The sequence below is a fragment of the Canis lupus genome, chromosome X (assembly GCF_048164855.1).
Source record: "Canis lupus baileyi chromosome X, mCanLup2.hap1, whole genome shotgun sequence".
NCBI classification, from domain to species: domain Eukaryota; kingdom Metazoa; phylum Chordata; class Mammalia; order Carnivora; family Canidae; genus Canis; species Canis lupus.
The window spans coordinates 65,893,641-65,919,186 of record NC_132876.1 but is presented as its reverse complement, the minus strand read 5'-3'; the positions used below and the strand labels follow the sequence as shown (position 1 = coordinate 65,919,186).

General features: G+C 38.9%; 1 protein-coding gene across 6 annotated transcripts in view; it reads right to left on the bottom strand.

Moving 5' to 3' along the window:
- The window catches only part of ABCB7 (ATP binding cassette subfamily B member 7), a 170,754-nt gene that overhangs the window by 126,488 nt on the left and 18,720 nt on the right, over positions 1 to 25,546 (bottom strand). The window contains exon 2 of one of the 6 annotated variants that reach the window (XM_072816570.1): positions 5,388 to 5,532. The exons of the other annotated variants lie outside the window; for them this stretch is intronic. Within the exon in view, the coding sequence (XP_072672671.1) occupies positions 5,388 to 5,519 (132 nt within the window). The 5' untranslated portion in view covers positions 5,520 to 5,532. The remainder of the gene's footprint in view (positions 1 to 5,387; positions 5,533 to 25,546) is intronic. 6 annotated transcript variants of the gene reach the window in all.

The following is a 25,546-nucleotide window of genomic DNA, read 5'->3' as shown; positions in this document are numbered from 1 at the left end:
GAGAGATGAAGAGTGACTATATCATACTTAAAGGATCCATCCAACAAAGGACTTAAGAATCCTCAATATATATGCCCCGAATGTGGGAGCTGCCAAATATATCAATCAATTAATAACCAAAGTTAAGACATACTTAGATAATAATACACTTATACTTGGTGACTTCAATCTAGCGCTTTCTACACCCGATACATCTTCTAAACACAACATCTCCAAAGAAACAAGAGCTTTAAATGATACACTAGACCAGATGGATTTCACAGGTATCTACAAACTTTACATCCAAACACAACTGAATACACATTCTTCTCAAGTGCACATGGAACGTTCTCCAGAATAGACCACATACTGGGTCACAAATTGGGTCTGAACCGATACCAAAAGATTGGGATCGTCCCCTGCATATTCTCAGACCATAATGCCCTGAAATTAGAACTAAATCACAACAAGAAGTTTGGAAGGACTTCAAACACGAGGAGGTTAAGGACCATCCTGCTAAAAGATGAAAGGGTCAACCAGGAAATTAAGGAAGAATTAAAAAGATTCATGGAAACTAATGAAGATACAACCGTTCAAAATCTTTGGGATGCAGGAAAAGCAGTCCTGAGGGGGAAATACATTGCAATAAAAGCATCCATTCAAAAACTGGAAAGAACTCAAATACAAAAGCTAACCTTACACATAAAGGAGCTAGAGAAAAAACAGCAGATGGACCCTACGCCCAGCAGAAGAAGAGAGTTAATAAAGATTGGAGCAGAACTCAACGAAATCGAGACCAGAAGAACTGTGGAACAGATCAACAAAACCAGGAGTTGGTTCTTTGGAAGAATTAATAACACAGATAAACCATTAGCCAGCCTTATTAAAAAGAAGAGAGAGAAGACTCAAATTAATAAAATCATGAATGAGAAAGGAGAGATCACTACCAACACCAAGGAAATACAAACGATTTTAAAAACATATTATGAACAGCTATACGCCAATAAATTAGGCAATCTAGAAGAAATGGACGCATTCCTGGAAAGTCACAAACTACCAAAACTGGAACAGGAAGAAATAGAAAACCTGAATAGGCCAATAACCAGGGAGGAAATTGAAGCAGTCATCGAAAACCTCCCAAGACACAAAAGTCAGGGCCAGATGGCTTCCCAGGGGAATTCTATCAAACATTTAAAGAAGAAACCATACCTATTCTACTAAAGCTGTTTGGAAAGATAGAAAGAGATGGAGGTGCCCCTCAAGTTGGGGAGAGGGGCAAAGGAGAGAATCTTCAAGCAGATGATGAGATGGCTCAGCAGTTGAGCATCCGCCTTCAACTCAGGTAGTGATCCCAGGGTGCTGGGATCAAGTCTCGAATGGGGCTCCCCGCAGGGAGCCTGCTTCTCCCTCTTCCTATATCTCTGCCTCTCTGTGTCTCTCATGAATAAATAAAGTCTTTTAAAAAAGAAAAAGTCTCTTGAGACAAACAGGTAAACACAACATACCAAAATTTATTGGGTGCTGCAAAAGTAGCAGTTAGATGGAAGTTTATAGTGATAAGGGCCCATGTAAAAAAAGAAAGATCTTTGCAACAGACTGCATTTTTGTGTCCTCCACCCAAATTTATGTTAAAACCTAATCCACAATGCAATGGTATTTGTAGGTGAGGCCTTTGAATGATGATTAGATCATGAAAGTACAGCCTCATTAAGGGGATTAGTTCCCATATGAAAGAGATTTGAGAAAGATCCCCAGGCTATTCCACCACAGAAGGAGACAGCAAGAAGACAGCCATCATGAACCAAAAAGTGGACTCTCATCAATGAATCTCCTGACAACTTGATATTGGTCCTTCAGAACTCTGAAAAATAAATTACTGGTATTTATAAGCCACCAATCTATGATATTTTATTATAGCAGCCTGAATTAAGAGAATCTCAAACAACCTTACTCTTCACCTCAAGGTAGATAAAGAAGAACAAACTTAAACCTGAAGATAGTGGAAGAAAGAAAATCATAAAGACTAGAGCATAAATGAAACAAATGGTATTGAAAAACAATAGAAAAAAACAAAGAGTTAATTTTTTGAAAACAAAATTTAAAAACCCTTAGCTAGTTTGGAAATATAGAAAGAGATGGAGCACTTCCAAATTCGTTCTATGAGGCCAGCATCACCTTAATTCCAAAACCAGACAAAGACCCCACCAAAAAGGAGATTTACAGACCAATATCCCTGACGAACATGGATGCAAAAATTCTCAACAAGATACTAGCCAATAGGATCCAACAGCACATTAAGAAAATTATTCACCACGACCAAGTAGGATTTATTCCCGGGACACAAGGCTGGTTCAACACTCGTAAAACAATCAATGTGATTCATCATATCAACAAGAGAAAAACCAAGAACGATATGATCCTCTCATTAGATGTAGAGAAAGCATTTGACAAAATACAGCATCCATTCCTGATCAAAACTCTTCAGAGTGTAGGGATAGAGGGAACTTTCCTCGACATCTTAAAAGCCATCTACGAAAAGCCCACAGCAAATATCATTCTCAATGGGGAAGCACTGGGAGCCTTTCCCCTAAGATCAGGAACAAGACAGGGATGTCCACTCTCACCACTGCTATTCAACATAGTACTGGAAGTCCTAGCCTCAGCAATCAGACAACAAAAAGACATTAAAGGTATTCAAATTGGCAAAGAAGAAGTCAAACTCTCCCTCTTTGCCGATGACATGATACTCTACATAGAAAACCCAAAAGCCTCCTCCCCAAGATTGCTAGAACTCATACAGCAATTTGGTAGCGTGGCAGGATACAAAATCAATCCCCAGAAATCAATGGCATTTCTATACACTAACAATGAGACTGAAGAAAGAGAAATTAAGGAGTGAATCCCATTTACAATTGCACCCAAAAGCATAAGATACCTAGGAATAAACCTCACCAAAGAGACAAAGGTTCTATACGCTAAAAACTATAGAACACTTCTGAAAGAAATTGAGGAAGACACAAAGAGATGGAAAATTTTCCATGCTCATGGATTGGAAGAATTAATATTGTGAAAATGTCAATGTTACCCAGGGCAATTTACACATTTAATGCCATCGCTATCAAAATACCATGGACTTTCTTCAGAGAGTTAGAACAAATTATTTTAAGATTTGTGTGAAATCAGAAAAGACCCCGAATAGCCAGGGGAATTTTAAAAAAGAAAACCATCTCTGGGGGCATCACAATGCCAGATTTCAGTTGTACTACAAACCTGTGGTCATCAAGACAGTGTGGTACTGGCACAAAAACAGACACATACATCAATGGAACAGAAGAGAGAACCCAGAAGTGGACCCTGAACTTTATGGCCAACTAATATTCGATAAAGGAGGAAAGACTATCCATTGGAAGAAAGACAGTCTCTTCAATAAATGGTGCTGGGAAAATTGGACATCCACCTCCAGAAGAATGAAACTAGACCATTCTCTTACACCATACACAAAGATCAACTCAAAATGGATGAAAGATCTAAATGTGAGACAAGATTCCATCAAAATCCTAGAGGAGAACATAGGCAACACCCTTTTTGAACTTGGCCACAGTAACTTCTTGCAAGATACATCCAGGAAGGCAAAAGAAACAAAAGCAAAAATGAACTATTGGGACTTCATCAAGATAAGAAGCTTTTGCACAGCAAAGGATACAGTCAACAAAACTAAAAGACAACCTACAGAATGGGAGAAGATATTTGCAAATGAACTTTCAGATAAAGGGCTAGTTTCCAAGATCTATAAAGAACTTCTTAAACTCAACACCAAAGAAACAAACAATCCAATCATGAAATGGGCAAAAGACATGAAGAGAACTCTCACAGAGGAAGACATAGACATGGCCAACATGCACATGAGAAAATGCTCTGCATCACTTGCCATCAGGGAGATACAAATCAAAACCACAATGAGATACCACCTCACACCAGTGAGAATGGGGAAAATTAACAAGGCAGGAAACAACAAATGTTGGAGAGGATGCGGAGAAAAGGGAACCCTCTTGCACTGTTGGTGGGAATGTGAACTGGTGCAGCCACTCTGGAAAACTGTGTGGAGGTTCCTCAAAGAGTTAAAAATAGACCTGCCCTAAGACCCAGCAATTGCACTGCTAGGGATTTACCCCAAAGATTCAGATGCAGTGAAACGCCGGGACACCTGCACCTCGATGTTTCTCGCAGCAATGACCACAATAGCCAAACTGTGGAAGGAGCCTCGGTGTCCATCGAAAGATGAATGGATAAAGAAGATGTGGTTTATGTATACAATGGAATATTACTCAGCCATTATAAACGACAAATACCCACCATTTGCTTCAAAGTGGATGGAACTGGAGGGTATTATGCTGAGTGAAGTAAGTCAATCAGAGAAGGACAAACATTATATGTTCTCATTCATTTGGGGAATATAAATAATAGTGAAAGGGAATATAGGGGAAGGGAGAAGAAATGTGTGGGAAATATCAGAAAGGGAGACAGAACATAAAGACTCCTAACTCTGAGAAACGAACTGGGGGTGGTGGAAGGGGAGGAGGGCGGGGGGTGGGGGTGAGTGGGTGACGGGCACTGAGGCGGACACTTGACGGGATGAGCACTGGGTGTTATTCTGTGTTATGTTGGTAAATTGAACACCAATAAAAATTATTTTATTAATAAAAAAAAGTATTACATATAAAAAAATAGAAAAAGAAAAAAACATAAAAACCCTTAGCTAGACTAAGAAAAAAAAGACTCAAGTAAATAAGAAAGAATAGAGAATACTATATTTCCTTCAAAAATAAAAACGAACATAAGAGACTATTGTGACCTATATGTCAAGAAACAAAAGCCTAGAAAAAATGGATAAATTCCTAGAAATATACAAAAATACCAATACGGAACCAAAGAAATATACTCTATAGAACAATGACAAATAAAGAGAATCAGTAATCAAAAATCTCCCAACAAAGAAAAACTCAGGACCAGAGGTCTACAAGGATAAACTCTACCAAAAACTAAGTGAAGGAATATTTCCAAACCTATTCTATGAAGCCAGCATCATACTGATACCAAAATCAAAGACACGACAAAAACAAAACTATACACCAACATTCCTGATGAATGTAGATGCCAAAATCCACAATACAATATTAATAAGCCAAATTCAACAGCAGATTAAAAGGATTATACACCATGACCAAGTGAGATTTATCCTTGGCGTACAAGGATGGTTCAGTATAAGTAAATCAATGCAATACAGCACATTAACCAAATGAAGGGTAAAAAAATGATCATTTTAGTAGGAGCAGACAAAACATTTAACAAAGTTCAGTAACTACTCACGATTAAAACTTCTCAACAAAATAAATATAGTAGAAACTTACCTCAACATAATAAAGGCCATATATGAAAAGCTCACAGCTAACATCATACTCAATGGAGAAAAACTGAAAGTTTTCCCTTTTAAGATCCAATACAAGGAAAGGATGCCCACTCTGGCCACTTCTTCTCAACATAGTACTGGAAGTCCTAACCAGAGCAATTAAACAAGAAAAAGAAATAATATTAGGCAACCAAATCAGAAAGGAAGAAATAAAATTATCTTTGTTTACAAATGACAGGATCATTTATGTAGAAAACCCTAAAGAGTCAATAAAATACTGTTAGAATAAACAAATGCTGTAAACTTGTAGGATACAAAATCAATACACAAAAATCAGTCATGTTTCTATACATAAACAACATACTACCCAAGTAGCTAATTAACAAAAAAATTAAAATAGGAATAAAGTAATCTAAACATGTGGAAGACTTGCTAAAAATTATAAAATATTGATGAAAAATTAAAGAACACATGAATGGGAAGATTCATGTTCATGATTCAGAAAAACTGATAGTTAAAACGTCCATACTACCCAAAACCTTCTAGAGAGTCAGTGCAATCTCTATTAAAATTCCAATTGCATTTTTCATAGAATAAAATCCTACGATTAATGCTTTCTACTATATTTATTTTGTTGAGAAGTTTTAATCGTGAGTTTAAGGAACCAGAAAAGGTCCCAAAGAGTCAAGGCAATCTTGAGCAAGAAGAACAAGGCCGGAAGCATCATATTTCCTGATTTGAAAACATATTACAGAGGTGCAATAACCAAACTAGTATGGTCAATTCATAAAAAAAAAACATACAGACCAATGGTACAGAGAGGGCTAAGAATTAAAGCTATGTATCTACAGTCAAATGATCTTCAACAACAGTGTCAAGACCTTCTCTCCAACAAATTATGATGGCAAAAGTAAATTCCACATGTAAAAAATGAAACTGTACCCTTACCTAACATCAAACACAATTATTAACTCAAATGGACCAAAGATCTAAATATAACAGCTAAAATTATAAAACTCTTAGAAGAAATTATAATGGAAGTTTCATCACATTGGATTTAGCAATGATTTCCTGAATATGACACCAAATGCACAGGCAACAAAAGAAACTAGATTTCATCAACATTAAAAACTTGTATATAAAAGGATACTGTCAGCAGAGTAAAAGGCAATCTGTGGAATGGGAGGAAATATTTGCAAAATCATGTCTGATAAGGATTAATATCCACAATATTTAAAGAACTCCTATACTTGGCAATAACAAAGAAAAGCTTCAAAATTCAGTGAAATATTTCAATAGACATTTCCTCAAAGAAGATATAAAAATGGGCAATAACTGTATGAAGAGGTACTCCACATTATGAATCATGAGAAAATTGTATATCAAAATCACAATGAGATATAAATTCACACTCTTTAGGATGACTATGATCAAAAAACGCAAACAAAAAATAGTGTTGGCAAGGAGAATAAGAAACTGGAACTCTTGTGCTTTGCTGTTGAGAATGTAAATGCTGTAGTCACTGTGGAAAACGCAATGGCAGTTCCTCAAAAAATTAAAAATAGGATTACCATATGATCTAGCTATTCCGCTTTTGGACATATAACCAAAATAATTCAAAGAAGAAACTCAGACATTTGTACACCCACATTTACAACACCCAAAAGGTGGAAGCAACTCAAGTATCCACTGACAGATGAATGGATAAACAACATGCAGTGTGTACATAAAATGGAGTACTATACAGCCATAAAAAGGAAGGAAATTCTAACAATGCTACAACATGGATCAACCTTGATAACATTATTTTAAGTCAAAAATACCAGTCACAAAAAGACGATATAAATATTTTACGATTCCACTTATATGAAATACCTAGAATAATCAAATTGATAGAAACATAAAGTAGAATGGTGGGTGCCAGAGGCAGGTAAAAGGAAAGACTTGAGAGCAAATTGGTATTTAATGAGTACAGAGTATCAACTGGAAAAGAAGAAAAAGCTGTGGAGATGGAGGATAGTGATCACTGAACAACAACGTGAATATACTTAGTGCTACAGAGCTGTACACTTCAAAATGGTGAGAGTGGAAAATGTTATATATATTTAACTATTAAAAAATGACCCAAATTTTAAAAAGAAACCAACATATCAGAATATATGGGTTGCAATGAAAGTAGTGCTCAGAGGGAAAGTTATAGCACTAAAAGCCTACATTAAAAAGACATATTTCCAATAAATAACCTAACTTTACATCTTAAGTTGAAAACAAAGAGTAAACTAAATTCAAAGACACTAGAAGAAAGGAAACAATAAAGATATAAGGGGAGTTAAATGAAATAAAGAAAAAAGAATGAGAGCAATGCAAGCAAAAGTTTGTTCTTTGGCAGGAAGGAGGTAAGATGGCAGGGTAGGGTAACTAAGCTTGCCTCCTCTCTCAAACACAGTTAGATAAATATAAAATCATTCTGAACACCCAAGAAATCAATTGGAAGTCTTGGAGAAAATGCTGCATGTCTACAAACCAGAAAAACAACCCACAGAAGGTAGGAACTACAGAGAGTTCACACATAGGAGAAAAGAGTGGTGGGTGCTCCCTAGGGCAGGGAGCTCTGGCAGAAGATGGAGTAGTGAGAGACAAGGAAAAGAGAGAGAAAAAGCATGGGAAAAAAAAGAGCAAAAACATATGCAGAGAACAATACAAGAAAACTATTACTCAAAACCATTGACGGGGGGAAAGGAGAAGGCTACAATACTGCCAGTTTCCTATAAACAGCAAAGTGCATATTCTGAGGTTTCAGAAGCTTGTGACATACCAAGGTTTACATCTAGAGAGTTGAGTGGTGCTTTGGTGGAAGAGTGGAGCTGAGTCCCAGCAGCAGGCAGCCTGAGGATCCTCAATGTCACATGGGGAGAAGTGGTTCCCTTGCTTGGAATGCATTTTGGAGAGGTGATATGTCATCTTTGAGGGCAAGATCCTGTGGGGCCATCCAGCCACCCCAACACCAGTATAGAAATGAAGACTCCAGCTGAGGGCTACAAACCTTGGCACAGGCTATGTGTTGCAATTTCCATAAACACCCAATGGCTGTATGGTCTTGCAACTAACTGTCTTCTGGAACAAGCCAGCACTGGAAACAGCTTGAGGACATTTGGGAGTGGTGATATGGCTTGGCCTCTCTGTGGGCAAAGGACCCTGTGGGCGACACTGAGCTGCCCCTTCCACCAATACAGAAAGACACTGGCTGAGGACTACAAAACCTGCCGCTGGTTATGTGCTGCAATTCACTATGAACTCTGAACTGCAGCACCATCTTGCCACTGACTTCTGCTACAAGCCAGCACCAGCCACATTGCAGAGAAACTCTCCCCCAGAGGATCAGTGCAGATCTGCCCTTCAGGGATCTCTAAAGTGTGGGGTTTTGAAACACAGCCCCACTTGAGAAAAAACACAGGAATGCTATGCCATTCGGCAGGCAAACACCTCAGACACAGGGTGAAGGCAGGGATCTGACAGAAACCAGGAACACAGGAAGGGTCATTGTTTGCATGTCTCTGAGGGCTCACTAAAAACAGGTGGTGCACATTTCCCACTCCAGAGACAGGAGAATGATGCAAAGCCATTTTCTCCCTGCACCCACCAGCTTGATCCACCTAAATGTGCTAAACAGTGCCAAGTTGGTAACAGAGCCACTATACCTAGCCCCACCCCTTCCGCCTGCCCTGAAGGCACACTCCACTAGAGGAATTCCACTTGAGAATCATGGAAATAGGTCCCTCCCCCAAAAATCCAGCACAAACCCCCCACCCACTTCAAGTCTGATTTTATTTTTATTTTTTAAAGATTTTATTTATTTATGAGACACAGAGAGAGAGAGAGAGAGAGAGAGGCAGAGACGCAGACAGAGGGAGAAGCAGGCTCCATGTACGAAGCCTGACATGGGACTCGATCCGGGATCTCCAGGATCAAGCCCTAGGATGAAGGTGGCGCTAAACCACTGAGCCGTCTGGGCTGCCCCAAGTCTGCTGATTTTAGAGTGCTGGAAAGCTTCAATTCTAGGAGAAACAGGATCTAGCTTCCTCTGGGGTTATTTTGTCATTTGTTTCCTTTTTTTTTGTTGTTTTTGTCTTTCATTTCCTTTTCTGAATACAAGTTTTTTTATATTTTTTATTTTATATATATTTTAATTTTTCATTTTTTTCTTTCTTTCTTTTTCTTCTCTTTCTTTCTACCTTTTTTTGTAACAAGCTTCTCATAACAAGCAGACCAAAATATACCTAGGATCTAGCTTCCTTTATTTATTCTATCTTATTTTATTTTAATTTTTTTCAATCTTTAATTTTTTTATTATTTCTATCATTACTTTTTTCCTCCAAAATGACAAGACAGAGAAATTCACCCCAAAAGAAAGAAAAGGAAGAAATAATGGCCAGAGATTTAATCAATACAGATATAAGATGTCTGAAATAGAATTTAAAACAATTATAACAATACTAGCTGGGCTTGAGAAAAGCATAGAAAACACTAGATACTCTCTTACTGCAGAGATAAAAGAACTAAAATCTAGTCAGGCCAAAATTAAAATTGCCATCACTGATACAGAACCAAATGGATACCATAAAAAAGGAGAATGGACAAAGCAGAGACACAAATCAGTTATACAGAAAATAAAATTATAGAAAATAATGAAGTTGAAAAGAAGAGGTATACAGTGGTGATCAACAGATCATGGCAGGAGACATAGGGAACTCAGTGACTTACTAAAACAGAGTAATATCTGTAGCATAGGAATCTCAGAAGATGAAGAGAGAGAAAAAGGGGCAGAAGTTTATTTGAGCAAATTGTAGCTAAAAACTCCCCTAATCTGGGGAAGGATACTGCCATCAAAATCTAAGAAACACAAAAAACTCCCATTAAATTCAACATAAGTCAACCATAGCCAAGGCATATGATAGTCAAATTTACAAAATACACAAAGAAAGAATCCTGATAGCAGAAAGGAAAAGAAAAGGCCTTAACCCACAAGACAGATCAGACTGCAGCAGATCTCTCCACAGAATCTTGGCAGGCCAGAAGGCAATGGAAGGATATATTTAAATTGCTGAATGGAAAAAATATGCAACCAAGAATTTCTTATCCAGCAAGGCTGTAATTCAGAATAGGAGAAAAAGAGTTTCCCAAACAAAAACTAAAGAAGTTTGTGACCATTAAACCATCTCTGTGAGAAAATTCTGAGGGGAACTCTGTGAGTGGGGAAAAAAGACCAAAAGCAAGAAAGACTAGAAAGGACCAGAGAACATCACCAGAAACACCAACTCGACAGATAACACAATGACACTAAATTCTTATCTTACAATAATCACTGAGTATAAAGAGACTACATGCTCCAACCAAAAGGCATATGGTATCAGAATGTATAGAAAAAAGATCTACATGCTTCCTTTACAAAAGATGCATTTTAGGCCTAAAGCATCTGAACATTGAAAGTGAGGGGATGGAGAACCATCTATCATGCAAATGGACATCAAAAGAAAGCCAGAGAGTAGCCATGTGTACGTCAGCTACACTAGATTTTAAAACAAAGATTGCAACAAGAGATAAAGAAGGGCATTATATCATAATTAAGGGGTCTATACATCAAGAAGATCTAACAATTGTAAATATATACTCAGCTTGGTAGTACACAAATATATAAATCAATAAATAATAAACATAAAGATACTTACTGATAATAATACAATAATAACAGTGTACTTAAACACCCCACTTACAGCAATAGACAGATCATTTAAACAGAAAATCAACAAGGAAACAATGGCATTAAATGACACATCAGACTGGATGGACTTAAATTCAGAACATTTCATTCTAAAGCAACCCAGTACACATTCTTTTTCAGTGCACACGGAACATTCTTCAGAACAGATCACATACTGGGTCACAAACTAGCCCTCAACAAGTACAAAAAGACTGAGATCATACCATGCATATTTTCAGACCACAAAGTTATGAAAGTCAACCAGAAGAAAAAATTTGGAAAGACCTCAAACACATGGACCCTCAAAAAAGTGAATGGATATACAGAACACCTCAACACCATAAAAGACATTTATGAAAGACCCACAGCTACTATCATCAATGGAAAAAAAAACTGAGAGCCTTTACCCTATAGTCAGGAACAAGACAGGGATGTCCACTCTCACCATTACTACTTAATATACTACTGGCTCAGCAATCAGACAACACTAAGAAAGAAAAGGCATCCAAATCGGTAAGGAAGATAGCAAACTCACTACTTGCAGACAACATGATACTCTATGTAGAAAACCCTAAAGGTTCCACCAAAATATTGCTAAAACTAATACATGAATTCAGCAAAGCTGCAGGATATAAAATCAATATGCAGAAATCTGTTGCATTTCTATGCACCAATAATGAAGCAACAAAGAAACCAAGAAATCAATCCCATTTGCAATTGCACCAAGAACATTAAGATATCTAGGAATAAACCTAGGTAAAAGATATTTACTCTGAAAACTGTAAAGCATTTATGAAAGACATTGAAGAGGACACCAAAAAAATGGAAAAGCATTCTTGTTCATGTATTGGAAGAATAAGTATTGTTAAAATGTCTACACTACACAAAGCATTTACACATTTAATGTAATTCCTATCAAAATATCACCAGCATTTTTCACAAAACTAGAACAATCCTACAATTTGTATGGAACCACAAAAGACCCTAAATAGCCAAAGCAATTCTAAAAAAGAAAACCTGGAGGCATCATGATTGCATATTTCAAGCTACATTACAAAGCTGTAGTCATCAAGACAGAATGGTATGGGCAGAAAAACAGACACATTCATCTGTTAAATGTAATGTAATGAAGATTCATCAATGGAACAAAAGAGAGAACCCAGAATTGTAACCACAACTACAAGGTTACCTAATCTTTGACAAAGCAGGAAAGAATATCCAACAGAAAAAAGATGGTCTCTTCAACAAATGGTGTTGGGAAAACTGAACAGCAACATGCAGAAGAATGAAACTGAATCATTTTCTTACACCATACACAAAAATGAATTCAAAATGGATGAAATAACTTAATCTAAGATAGGAAGCCATCAAAATCCTAGAGGAGAACACAGGCAGAAATTTCTATTACCTTGGTCATAGCAATTTCTTACTAGACACATCATCACAGGCATGGGAAACAAAAGCAAAAATGAACTATTGGGACTTCATAAAAATAAGCAAGTTCTTTACAATGAAGGAAACAATCAACAAAACTAAAAAGCAGCCTATTGAGGGAGAGAAGATATTTGCGAATGACATATCTGATAAAGGGTTAGTACCCAAAACATATAAAGAAGTTATCAAACTCAACACCCCCAGAAAAACCCCAAATAATCCAGTTAAGAAATGGGCAGAAGACATGAATAGAAACTTTTTGAAAGAAGACATCCAGATGGCTAACAGACACATGAAATGATGCTCAAGATCACTCCTCACCAAAGAAATACAAATCAAAACAATGATGAGATACTACTTCACACCTATCAGAATGCCTAAAATTAACAGTACAAGAAACAACAGGTATTGATGAGGATACGGGAAAAGAGGAAGCCTCTTGCACTACTGGTAGGAATGCAAACTCGTAAGCCACTGTGGAAAACAATACAGAGATTCTTCAAAAAGTTAAAAATACAACTACCTTATGATCCAACAATTGCACTGCTGGGTATTTACCCAAAGGCACAAGAACACTATTTCAAAGGGATATATGCACTTCTTATGTCTATAGCAACATTATTTACAATAGCCAAAATAATATGGAAGCAGTCTACATCAATTCTGATGGACTGAAGCAGTCCATCAATTCATGAATGGATAAAGATGTGGTATACATATATATACAGAATAGACTATTATTACTCAGCCATAAAAAAAAATGAAATCTTGCCATTTGCAATGACATAGATGGCGGTAGAGAGTATTTTTCTAAGCAAAATAAGTCAGAGAAAGACAAACGCCATGATTTCACTCATGTGAATTTAAGAAACAAAACAAGCCAAAGGGGAAAAATGAGAGACAAAGCAAGAGAACAACCTGATGGTTACCTTGAGGGGAGAGATGTTGGGAGATGGGATAAATAGGTGATGGGGATTAGAGTACACTTGATTTGATGAGCACTAGATGTTGTATGGAAGTGTTACATTACCATATTGTACACCTGAAATTAATATAACAGTGTATGTAAACTAATTGAAATTAAAATAAAAACTTAAAAAATTAAGTGTAAAACAATTTAAAAATAAAAACTACTGATTTTTGGCTCTCAACCCCAACTGTTATAACAGGTATAAGATTTAAAATGTATACTGAGAGTATACATTTTTAAAAGCTACCCAGGTAATTCTAATATGTGGCAACATTTTAGAATCCCTGCTATATGCAACGCATGAAGAATCATTAGGTGCAATATCTGAGTATTCCTCAATACTCTTTGATTTACTGATTCATTCCTTTATTCACTGTATATTTACATAAATAAACACCATATCAACTACATGCCAGGCAGGTGTAAGGCACAGTGGGGAATGAAAAAGGAATTGCCTTGCCCTCAAGAAATTTTAGTCTGGCAAACACAGTACAGAAGTAAATAAATTGACACTTAAAAATGTCTAGGAAATGAGAAAAATGTCATGAACAAAACGCTGTAATGAAGAATATATTGGAATCCAGGTAGCAAGAGAGCTTCGATGAATACTCCAAGGCAGAATAGAGTTTGGCAAGTCCTAAGGGCAAACACCAGGCTGATATGGCCCACAGGAGAGGCTATAGAGGAAACTGGAGGGGCACCTGTTGCAAGGCTCTTGGAGCGATGTCAGTGACTTCTGACTTGAACTTTGAACAATGTGAAGCTGCTGATTACTTTTAAGCAAGGGAGTAAAGTGGGGGAAGAGACAAGATTCCAATGAACAATTTTATCTATTTTTTGGAAAGATGTTTACTTAGCCACTTAATAAAAGCGATGACTTAAAACAGTTTTTTAGAGGACTGGGTGATGAATGGGATAGTTGTATCACTTTATTGTACACGTGAAACTAATGTAACAGTGTATGTTAACTATACTAGAATTAAAATTTTAAAAATCCCAATAAGCCATTTTAAAAGTTAAAAAGAAATTTAAAGTCATACTATCATCTCAATTTATGAAGAAAAAGCACTTGACAAACCCAACATCCTTTTGTGATAAAAACACTCAGAGAGGGATCCCTGGGTGGCGCAGCGGTTTGGCGCCTGCCTTTGGCCCAGGGCGCGATCCTGGAGATCCCGGATCGAATCCCACGTCAGGCTCCCGGTGCATGGAGCCTGCTTCTCCCTCTGCCTATGTCTCTGCCTCTCTCTCTCTCTCTATGTGACTATCATAAATAAATAAAATTAAAAAAAAAAAAACACTCAGAGAACTAGGAATAGAAAGAAATTTCTTCAACATGATAAAATATGTAAAAATTATGCCTAACATTATACTCAATGGTGAAAAACTCAATGTACCCCCTTAAGATGAGGAACAAGATATGGGCAACAGTTTTCACTACTGCTACGCAATATTCTACTGGAAGTCCTAGCTAGAGCAACTAGGCAAGAAAAAGACAAAAGGGATTGAGGGAGTTAGAGGACACACACTTCCTGAAAAGCTGACTACAAAAATAAAATAATTGAAAGTGTGGTAGTGACTTAAGGATATACATATAGACTAGTGGAACAGAATTTAGAGTCCAGAAATACACCCATACAACTATGGCAATTGATTTTTTTGACAAGGGTGCCAAGTTCATTCCAAGGGGAAAGAGGAGTCTCCTCAACAAATGGTTCTAGTACAAATGGATATTAACATACAAAAGAATGAAGTTGGACCCCCACCTCAAATCACATTCAAAAAGTCAACCCAAAATTGGATCAATGACCAAAATAGAAAAGCTAAAACAATAAAACTCTTAAAAGAAAACATAGGAGGAAATTCCTATTACCTCAAATTTGACAATGGATATACAAATGGCCAACAAACACATGAAATTATTCTCAACATCATTAGTCATTAGGCAACTGCATATCAAAACCACCAATCTATTCACATTCACAAGGATGGCTATACCAAAAATACAAAAAACAACCAAACAAAAAATAACAAAAATAGGGCATCTTGGAAGTGATTTAAGAAAATGGAACCTCTACACACTACTGGTAAAAATACAAAATGGTTCAGCCGCTATGCTGTGTACATTAAGGACTATCATCTCCAACCCCTCAAATTTGCTCCTCCAATCTTAGTTAACAGCATCACTATCCACCCAGGAGCCTAAGCCAGATACTAGGAACTATTCACTAATGTTTATTTGTTCTTTATCCTCTGCATCAAACCACTCATAACTCCTATCAACTTTACCTCCTAAATAGCTCTATAATCAGTCATAGCCTTAGTCAAAGTCATCATCCCTGATCTCCATTAACAGTAAACCCTCTAAATGTTCCATCCAAACCAAATGTCTACTTCAGTCTTGTCCACCTCCAAACTACAGCTTCTCCAAAGAAGACATATCATTTAGTATCTTTTACCCTAAAATATCCCTTTGTCCTCATTCATCCACCAAACCAATACCCACAAACAAATCCTTCAATAATCATCTATAATTAATATTGTGAAAATGTAAATGTTAGCCAGGGCAATTTACACATTTAATGCAATCCCTGTCAAAATACCATGGACTTTCTTCAGAGAGTTAGAACAAATTATTTTAAGATTTGTGTGGAATCAGAAAAGACCCCAAATAGCCAGGGGAATTTTTAAAAAGAAAACCATATCTGGGGGCATCACAATGCCAGATTTCAGTTGTACTACAAAGCTGTGGTCATCAAGACAGTGTGGTACTGGCACAAAAACAGACACATACATCAATGGAACAGAATAGAGATTCCAGAAGTGGACCCTGAACTTTATGGCCAACTAATATTCGATAAAGGAGGAAAGACTATCCATTGGAACAAAGACAGTCTCTTCAATCAATGGTGCTGGGAAAATTGGACATCCACCTCCAGAAGAATGAAACTAGACCACTCTCTTTCACCATACACAAAGATAAACTCAAAATGGATGAAAGATCTAAATGTGAGACAAAAGTCCATCAAAATCCTAGAGGAGAACACAGGCAACACCCTTTTTGAACTCAGCCACAGTAACTTCTTGCAAGATACATCGACGAAGGCAAAAGAAACAAAAGCAAAAATGAACTATTGGGACTTCATCAAGATAAGAAACTTTTGCACAGCAAAGGATACAGTCAACAAAACTAAAAGACAACCTACAGAACGGGAGAAGATATTTGCAAATGACGTATCCGATAAAGGGCTAGTTTCCAAGATCTATAAAGAACTTCTTAAACTCAACAGCAAAGAAACAAACAATCCAATCATGAAATGGGCAAAAGACATGAAGAGAACTCTCACAGAGGAAGACATAGACATGGCCAACATGCACATGAGAAAATGCTCTGCATCACTTGCCATCAGGGAAATACAAATCAAAACCACAATGAGATACCACCTCACACCAGTGAGAATGGGGAAAATTAACAAGGCAGGAAACCACAAATGTTGGAGAGGATGCGGAGAAAAGGGAACCCTCTTACACTGTTGGTGGGAATGTGAACTGGTACAGCCACTCTGGAAAACTGTGTGGAGGTTGCTCAAAGAGTGAAAAATAGACCTGCCCTACGACCCAGCAATTGCACTGTTGGGGATTTACCCCAAAGATTCAGATGCAGTGAAACGCCGGGACACCTGCACCCCGATGTTTCTCGCAGCAATGTCCACAATAGCCAAACTGTGGAAGAAGCCTCAGTGTCCATCGAAAGATGAATGGATAAAGAAGATGTGGTTTATGTATACAATGGAATATTACTCAGCCATTAGAAATGACAAATACCCACCATTTGCTTCAACGTGGATCGAACTGGAAAGTATTATGCTGAGTGAAGTAAGTCAATCGGAGAAGGACAAACATTGTATGTTCTCATTCATTTGGGGAATATAAATAATATTGAAAGGGAATATAAGGGAAGGGAGAAGAAATGTGTGGGAAATATCAGAAAGGGAGACAGAACATAAAGACTCCTAACTCTGGGAAACGAACTAGGGGTGATGGAAGGGGAGGAGTGTGGGGGTTGGGGGTGAATGGGTGACGGGCACTGAGGGGGGCACTTACCAGGATGAGCACTGGGTGTTATTCTGTATGTTGGCAAATTGAACACCAATAAAAAATAAATTTATTATTTAAAAAAAATAATCATCTATAAATTCTGTGGAAAGTCTTCCCTGACCTCTCTAGGGTGAGGGTGGTTCTCTGCATCTGGGCTCCCATATAATCCTGCACATACCCCTATGAAGGCACTTACCACACCTTATTTGAATCGTTGGTTATGTTTTCTCCTCTAAATTGTGATTTCCTGGAGGACAAAGACTTATACATCGCTCGTGATTGTAGCTCCAGTGCCTTATACCAATGTCTGCCAAATGGCAGGTACCCAATATATGTTTCTTAAAGCACTGTCTGAAGATGATGACATATTTTTTGTAAATGTAGAGCATTTGTGGTAAACTCTAAAACCTCAGTGTGGGGGGGAGGAGCAAGATGGCGGAAGAGTAGGGTCTCCAAATCACCTGTCTCCACCAAACTACCTAGAAAACCTTCAAATTATCCTGAAAATCTATGAATTCGGCCTGAGATTTAAAGAGAGACCAGCTGGAATGCAACAGTGAGAAGAGTTCGCGCTTCTATCAAGGTAGGAAGACGGGGAAAAAGAAATAAAGGAACAAAGGCCTCCGAGGGGGAGGGGCCCCGCGAGCAGCCGGGCTGAGGCCGGGGCGAGTGTCCCCAGGACAGGAGAGCCCCGTCCCGGAGGAGCAGGAGCTGCACGACCTTCCCGGGCGGAAAGGGGCTCGCAGGGAGTTGGAGCAGGACCCAGAAGGAAGGGGATGCCCTCGGGCTCCCCGGGTCAGTAACAGCAACTGCGCACCCAGGAGAGTGCGCCGAGCTCCCTAAGGGCTGCAGCGCGCACGGCGGGACCCGGCGGGACCCGGAGCAGCTGAAGGGGCTCGGGCGGCGGCTCCGCGGAGGGGGCTGCGCGGCCCCGGGAGCAGCTCGGAGGGGCTCGGGCAGAGGAAGAGGCTCCGTGCGGAGGGGGCTGCGCGGTTCCAGGAGCAGCTCGGAGGGGCTCGGGCGGCGGCTCCGCGGAGGGGGCTGCGCGGCCCGGGAGCGCGAATCCAACAGCGCAGGCTCCGGAGCACAGGGCGCCGGGACACAGCCCAGGATCCCGCCTCCCCCGGGACAGGCAGAGGCCGGGAGGGCCCAGGACAGCGAGGACGCTCCTGCCCCAGTTGAGCAGATCAGCGGCCCCGCCCCGGAGCCTCCAGGCCCTGCAGACTGAGTTCCTGCCGGAGCTGAATCCAGGGCTCCAGAGCTGCCCCGCCACTGGGGCTGTTCCTCCTGCGGCCTCACGGGGCAAACAACCCCCACTGAGCCCTGCACCAGGCAGGGGCACAGCAGCTCCCCCAACTGCTAACACCTGAGAATCAGCACAGCAGGCCCCTCCCCCAGAACACCAGCTGGACGGACAACTTCCAGGAGAAGCCAAGGGACTTAAAGTACACAGAATCAGAAGATACTCCCCGGTGGTTCTTTTTTTGTTTGTTTGTTTTTGTTTTTGTTTTTGTTTTGTTTTGCTTTTTGATTTGTTTCCTTCCCCCACCCCCTTTTTTTCTCCTTTCTTTTTCTTTCTCTTTTTCTTCTTTTTTTTTTTTCCGTTTTTTTTTTTTCTTTTTCTTCCCTTTTTTTTTCTCTTTCTCTTTTCTTTCCTTCTTTCTCTCCTCTCTTTTTCTCTTTTTCCCAATACAACTTGCTTTTGGCCACTCTGCACTGAGCAAAATGACTAGAAGGAAAACCTCACCTCAAAAGAAAGAATCAGAAACAATCCTCTCTCCCACAGAGTTACAAAATCTGGATTACAATTCAATGTCAGAAAGCCAATTCAGAAGCACTATTATACAGCTACTGGTGGCTCTAGAAAAAAGTATAAAGGACTCAAGAGACTTCATGACTGCAGAATTTAGAGCTAATCAGGCAGAAATTAAAAATCAATTGAATGAGATGCAATCCAAACTAGAAGTCCTAACGACGAGGGTTAACGAGGTGGAAGAACGAGTGAGTGACCTAGAAGACAAGTTGATAGCAAAGAGGGAAACTGAGGAAAAAAGAGACAAACAATTAAAAGACCATGAAGATAGATTAAGGGAAATAAACGACAGCCTGAGAAAGAAAAACCTACGTTTAATTGGGGTTCCCGAGGGCGCCGAAAGGGACAGAGGGCCAGAATATGTATTTGAACAAATTCTAGCTGAAAACTTTCCTAATCTGGGAAGGGAAACAGGCATTCAGATCCAGGAAATAGAGAGATCCCCCCCTAAAATCAATAAAAACCGTTCAACACCTCGACATTTAATTGTGAAGCTTGCAAATTCCAAAGATAAGGAGAAGATCCTTAAAGCAGCAAGAGACAAGAAATCCCTGACTTTTATGGGGAGGAGTATTAGGGTAACAGCAGACCTCTCCACAGAGACCTGGCAGGCCAGAAAGGGCTGGCAGGATATATTCAGGGTCCTAAATGAGAAGAACATGCAACCAAGAATACTTTATCCAGCAAGGCTCTCATTCAAAATGGAAGGAGAGATAAAGAGCTTCCAAGACAGGCAGCAACTAAAAGAATATGTGACCTCCAAACCAGCTCTGCAAGAAATTTTAAGGGGGCCTCTTAAAATTCCCCTTTAAGAAGAAGTTCAGTGGAACAGTCCACAAAAACAAAGACTGAATAGATATCATGATGACACTAAACTCATATCTCTCAATAGTAACTCTGAATGTGAACGGGCTTAATGACCCCATCAAAAGGCGCAGGGTTTCAGACTGGATAAAAAAGCAGGACCCATCTATTTGCTGTCTACAAGAGACTCATTTTAGACAGAAGGACACCTACAGCCTGAAAATAAAAGGTTGGAGAACCATTTACCATTCGAATGGTCCTCAAAAGAAAGCAGGGGTAGCCATCCTTATATCAGATAAACTAAAATTTACCCCAAAGACTGTAGTGAGAGATGAAGAGGGACACTATATCATACTTAAAGGATCTATTCAACAAGAGGACTTAACAATCCTCAATATATATGCTCCGAATGTGGGAGCTGCCAAATATATAAATCAATTATTAACCAAAGTGAAGAAATACTTAGATAATAATACACTTATACTTGGTGACTTCAATCTAGCTCTTTCTATACTCGATAGGTCTTCTAAGCAAAACATCTCCAAAGAAACGAGAGCTTTAAATGATACACTGGACCAGATGGATTTCACAGATATCTACAGAACTTTACATCCAAACTCAACTGAATACACATTCTTCTCAAGCGCACATGGAACTTTCTCCAGAATAGACCACATATTGGGTCACAAATCGGGTCTGAACCGATACCAAAAGACTGGGATTGTCCCCTGCATATTCTCGGACCATAATGCCCTGAAATTAGAACTAAATCACAACAAGAAGTTTGGAAGGACCTCAAACACATGGAGGTTAAGGACCATCCTGCTAAAAGATAAAAGGGTCAACCAGGAAATTAAGGAAGAATTAAAAAGATTCATGGAAACTAATGAGAATGAAGATACAACCGTTCAAAATCTTTGGGATGCAGCAAAAGCAGTCCTAAGGGGGAAATACATCGCAATGCAAGCATCCATTCAAAAACTGGAAAGAACTCAAATACAAAAGCTAACCTTACACATAAAGGAGCTAGAGAAAAAACAGCAAATAGATCCTACACCCAAGAGAAGAAGGGAGTTAATAAAGATTCGAGCAGAACTCAACGAAATCGAGACCAGAAGAACTGTGGAACAGATCAACAGAACCAGGAGTTGGTTCTTTGAAAGAATTAATAAGATAGATAAACCATTAGCCAGCCTTATTAAAAAGAAGAGAGAGAAGACTCAAATTAATAAAATCATGAATGAGAAAGGAGAGATCACTACCAACACCAAGGAAATACAAACGATTTTAAAAACATATTATGAACAGCTATACGCCAATAAATTAGGCAATCTAGAAGAAATGGATGCATTCCTGGAAAGCCACAAACTACCAAAACTGGAACAGGAAGAAATAGAAAACCTGAACAGGCCAATAACCAGGGAGGAAATTGAAGCAGTCATCAAAAACCTCCCAAGACACAAGAGTCCAGGGCCAGATGGCTTCCCAGGAGAATTTTATCAAACGTTTAAAGAAGAAATCATACCTATTCTCCTAAAGCTGTTTGGAAAGATAGAAAGAGATGGAGTACTTCCAAATTCGTTCTATGAAGCCAGCATCACCTTAATTCCAAAGCCAGACAAAGACCCCGCCAAAAAGGAGAATTACAGACCAATATCCCTGATGAACATGGATGCAAAAATTCTCAACAAGATACTGGCCAATAGGATCCAACAGTACATTAAGAAAATTATTCACCATGACCAAGTAGGATTTATCCCTGGGACACAAGGCTGGTTCAACACCCGTAAAACAATCAATGTGATTCATCATATCAGCAAGAGAAAAACCAAGAACCATATGATCCTCTCATTGGATGCAGAGAAAGCATTTGACAAAATACAGCATCCATTCCTGATTAAAACTCTTCAGAGTGTAGGGATAGAGGGAACATTCCTCGACATCTTAAAAGCCATCTATGAAAAGCCCACAGCAAATATCATTCTCAATGGGGAAGCACTGGGAGCCTTTCCCCTAAGATCAGGAACAAGACAGGGATGTCCACTCTCACCACTGCTATTCAACATAGTACTGGAAGTCCTAGCCTCAGCAATCAGACAACAAAAAGACATTAAAGGCATTCAAATTGGCAAAGAAGAAGTCAAACTCTCTCTCTTCGCCGATGACATGATACTCTACATAGAAAACCCAAAAGTCTCCACCCCAAGATTGCTAGAACTCATACAGCAATTCGGTAGCGTGGCAGGATACAAAATCAATGCCCAGAAGTCAGTGGCATTTCTATACACTAACAATGAGACTGAAGAAAGAGAAATTAAGGAGTCAATCCCATTTACAATTGCACCCAAAAGCATAAGATACCTAGGAATAAACCTCACCAAAGATGTAAAGGATCTATACCCTCAAAACTATAGAACACTTCTGAAAGAAATTGAGGAAGACACAAAGAGATGGAAAAATATTCCATGCTCATGGATTGGCAGAATTAATATTGTGAAAATGTCAATGTTACCCAGGGCAATATACACGTTTAATGCAATCCCTATCAAAATACCATGGACTTTCTTCAGAGAGTTAGAACAAATTATTTTAAGATTTGTGTGGAATCAGAAAAGACCCCGAATAGCCAGGGGAATTTTAAAAAAGAAAACCATATCTGGGGGCATCACAATGCCAGATTTCAGGTTGTACTACAAAGCTGTGGTCATCAAGACAGTGTGGTACTGGCACAAAAACAGACACATAGATCAGTGGAACAGAATAGAGAATCCAGAAGTGGACCCTGAACTTTATGGGCAACTAATATTCGATAAAGGAGGAAAGACTATCCATTGGAAGAAAGACAGTCTCTTCAATAAATGGTGCTGGGAAAATTGGACATCCACATGCAGAAGAATGAAACTAGACCACTCTCTTTCACCATACACAAAGATAAACTCAAAATGGATGAAAGATCTAAATGTGAGACAAGATTCCATCAAAATCCTAGAGAAGAACACAGGCAACACCCTTTTTGAACTCGGCCATAGTAACTTCTTGCAAGATACATCCACAAAGGCAAAAGAAACAAAAGCAAAAATGAACTATTGGGACTTCATCAAGATAAGAAGCTTTTGCACAGCAAAGGATACAGTCAACAAAACTCAAAGACAACCTACAGAATGGGAGAAGATATTTGCAAATGACATATCAGATAAAGGGCTAGTTTCCAAGATCTATAAAGAACTTATTAAACTCAACACCAAAGAAACAAACAATCCAATCATGAAATGGGCAAAAGACATGAACAGAAATCTCACAGAGGAAGACATAGACATGGCCAACATGCATATGAGAAAATGCTCTGCATCACTTGCCATCAGGGAAATACAAATCAAAACTACAATGAGATACCACCTCACACCAGTGAGAATGGGGAAAATTAACAAGGCAGGAAACAACAAATGTTGGAGAGGATGCGGAGAAAAGGGAACCCTCCTACACTGTTGGTGGGAATGTGAACTGGTGCAGCCACTCTGGAAAACTGTGTGGAGGTTCCTCAAACAGTTAAAAATATACCTGCCCTACGACCCAGCAATTGCACTGTTGGGGATTTACCCCAAAGATACAAATGCAATGAAACGCCGGGACACCTGCACCCCGATGTTTCTAGCAGCAATGGCCACGATAGCCAAACTGTGGAAGGAGCCTCGGTGTCCAACGAAAGATGAATGGATAAAGAAGATGTGGTTTATGTATACAATGGAATATTACTCAGCTATTAGAAATGACAAATACCCACCATTTGCTTCAACGTGGATGGAACTGGAGGGTATTATGCTGAGTGAAGTAAGTCAGTCGGAGAAGGACAAACATTATATGTTCTCATTCATTTGGGGAATATAAATAATAGTGAAAGGGAAAATAAGGGAAGGGAGAAGAAATGTGTGGGAAATATCAGAAAGGGAGACAGAATGTAAAGACTGCTAACTCTGGGAAACGAACTGGGGGTGGTGGAAGGGGAGGAGGGCGGGGGGTGGGAGTGAATGGGTGACGGGCACTGGGTGTTATTCTGTATGTTAGTAAATTGAACACCAATAAAAAAAAAAAAAAAAAAAAAAAAAAAAAAATAAAACCTCAGTGTGGTATGGTTTTGCTACTTCTGAATGTATCACGATATTCTAAATTAATAACATACAAGAATTCATTTACAAGATATTTTTATTATAGTTTTATTTAAATAGATTTACTCTAGCTATTCATCAATGCAGCAGAGTATAATTGCACAAATGGTCTGAAATAAGAAGTAAAATTTATCCATTCGAGTTGTGAAAATAGAGCTAATAAGATGAAGGGGGAAAGAGATGAATGAAAAACCTTGGGTTATAGTGTCAATTCTGTCACTAATTAGCTAAGGTGTAACTGGACGCTTGAAGAGCATTCAAAACAGAAGTTATAGTAGTTTACCCACATAAGTTCTATAGGCAGTCCCCACAAAATTGATTACAAAAGACGGGCTTTTATTACAGAACCATAGGCAAAAATTGTAATAGCAAAATTTAAAGCACTTCATGGTTCACTTGATCTGCCTCAGAACTGTGGGAGACAGCTGAAGTCTTATTCAAATGCTTATTTGTGTAGCTTAAAAATCCTGAGATTGAGAAAAGAAGCTAAGGCGAAGTGACACTCTCCAGCTTCCAAACCTTTCATTATCTTTAAAAATATTTCAAAATTTGGGACACCTGGGTGGGTCAGCGGTTGAGCATCTGCCTTTGGCTCAGGGCGTGATCCTGGAGTCCCAGGACTGAGTCCCACATCGGGCTCCCTGCATGGAGCCTGCTTCTCCCTCTGCCTATGTCTCTGCTTCTCTCTCTCTGGATCTCTCATGAATAAATAAATAAAATCTTTAAAAAAGGGCAGGGGGTGGGAGTGAATGGGTGATGGGCACTGGGGGTTATTCTGTATGTTGGTAAATTGAACACCAATAAAAAATAAATTTAAAAAAATATTTTAAAAAAATTCAAAATAATGTCGCAATACAAGAATGCTTGGTGGCAAATCCTGACAATGTTCCTTATGACAGGCAGTAGGGGCACTTATCACTTCTCTTCTACATTACTTCAGTATCCTCCTAACTGATCTCTATAACACCAATCACTAATTTTCAAACTATCCTTCAAACTGCAACCAGAATCATATTCCTAAAGCAAATCTGATAATATCATCCCCTATTAAAATCATTTCCTAGGCCAGCCATGTCCAGCAGAACTTTCTATGATAATAGAAATGTTCTATATCTGTGTG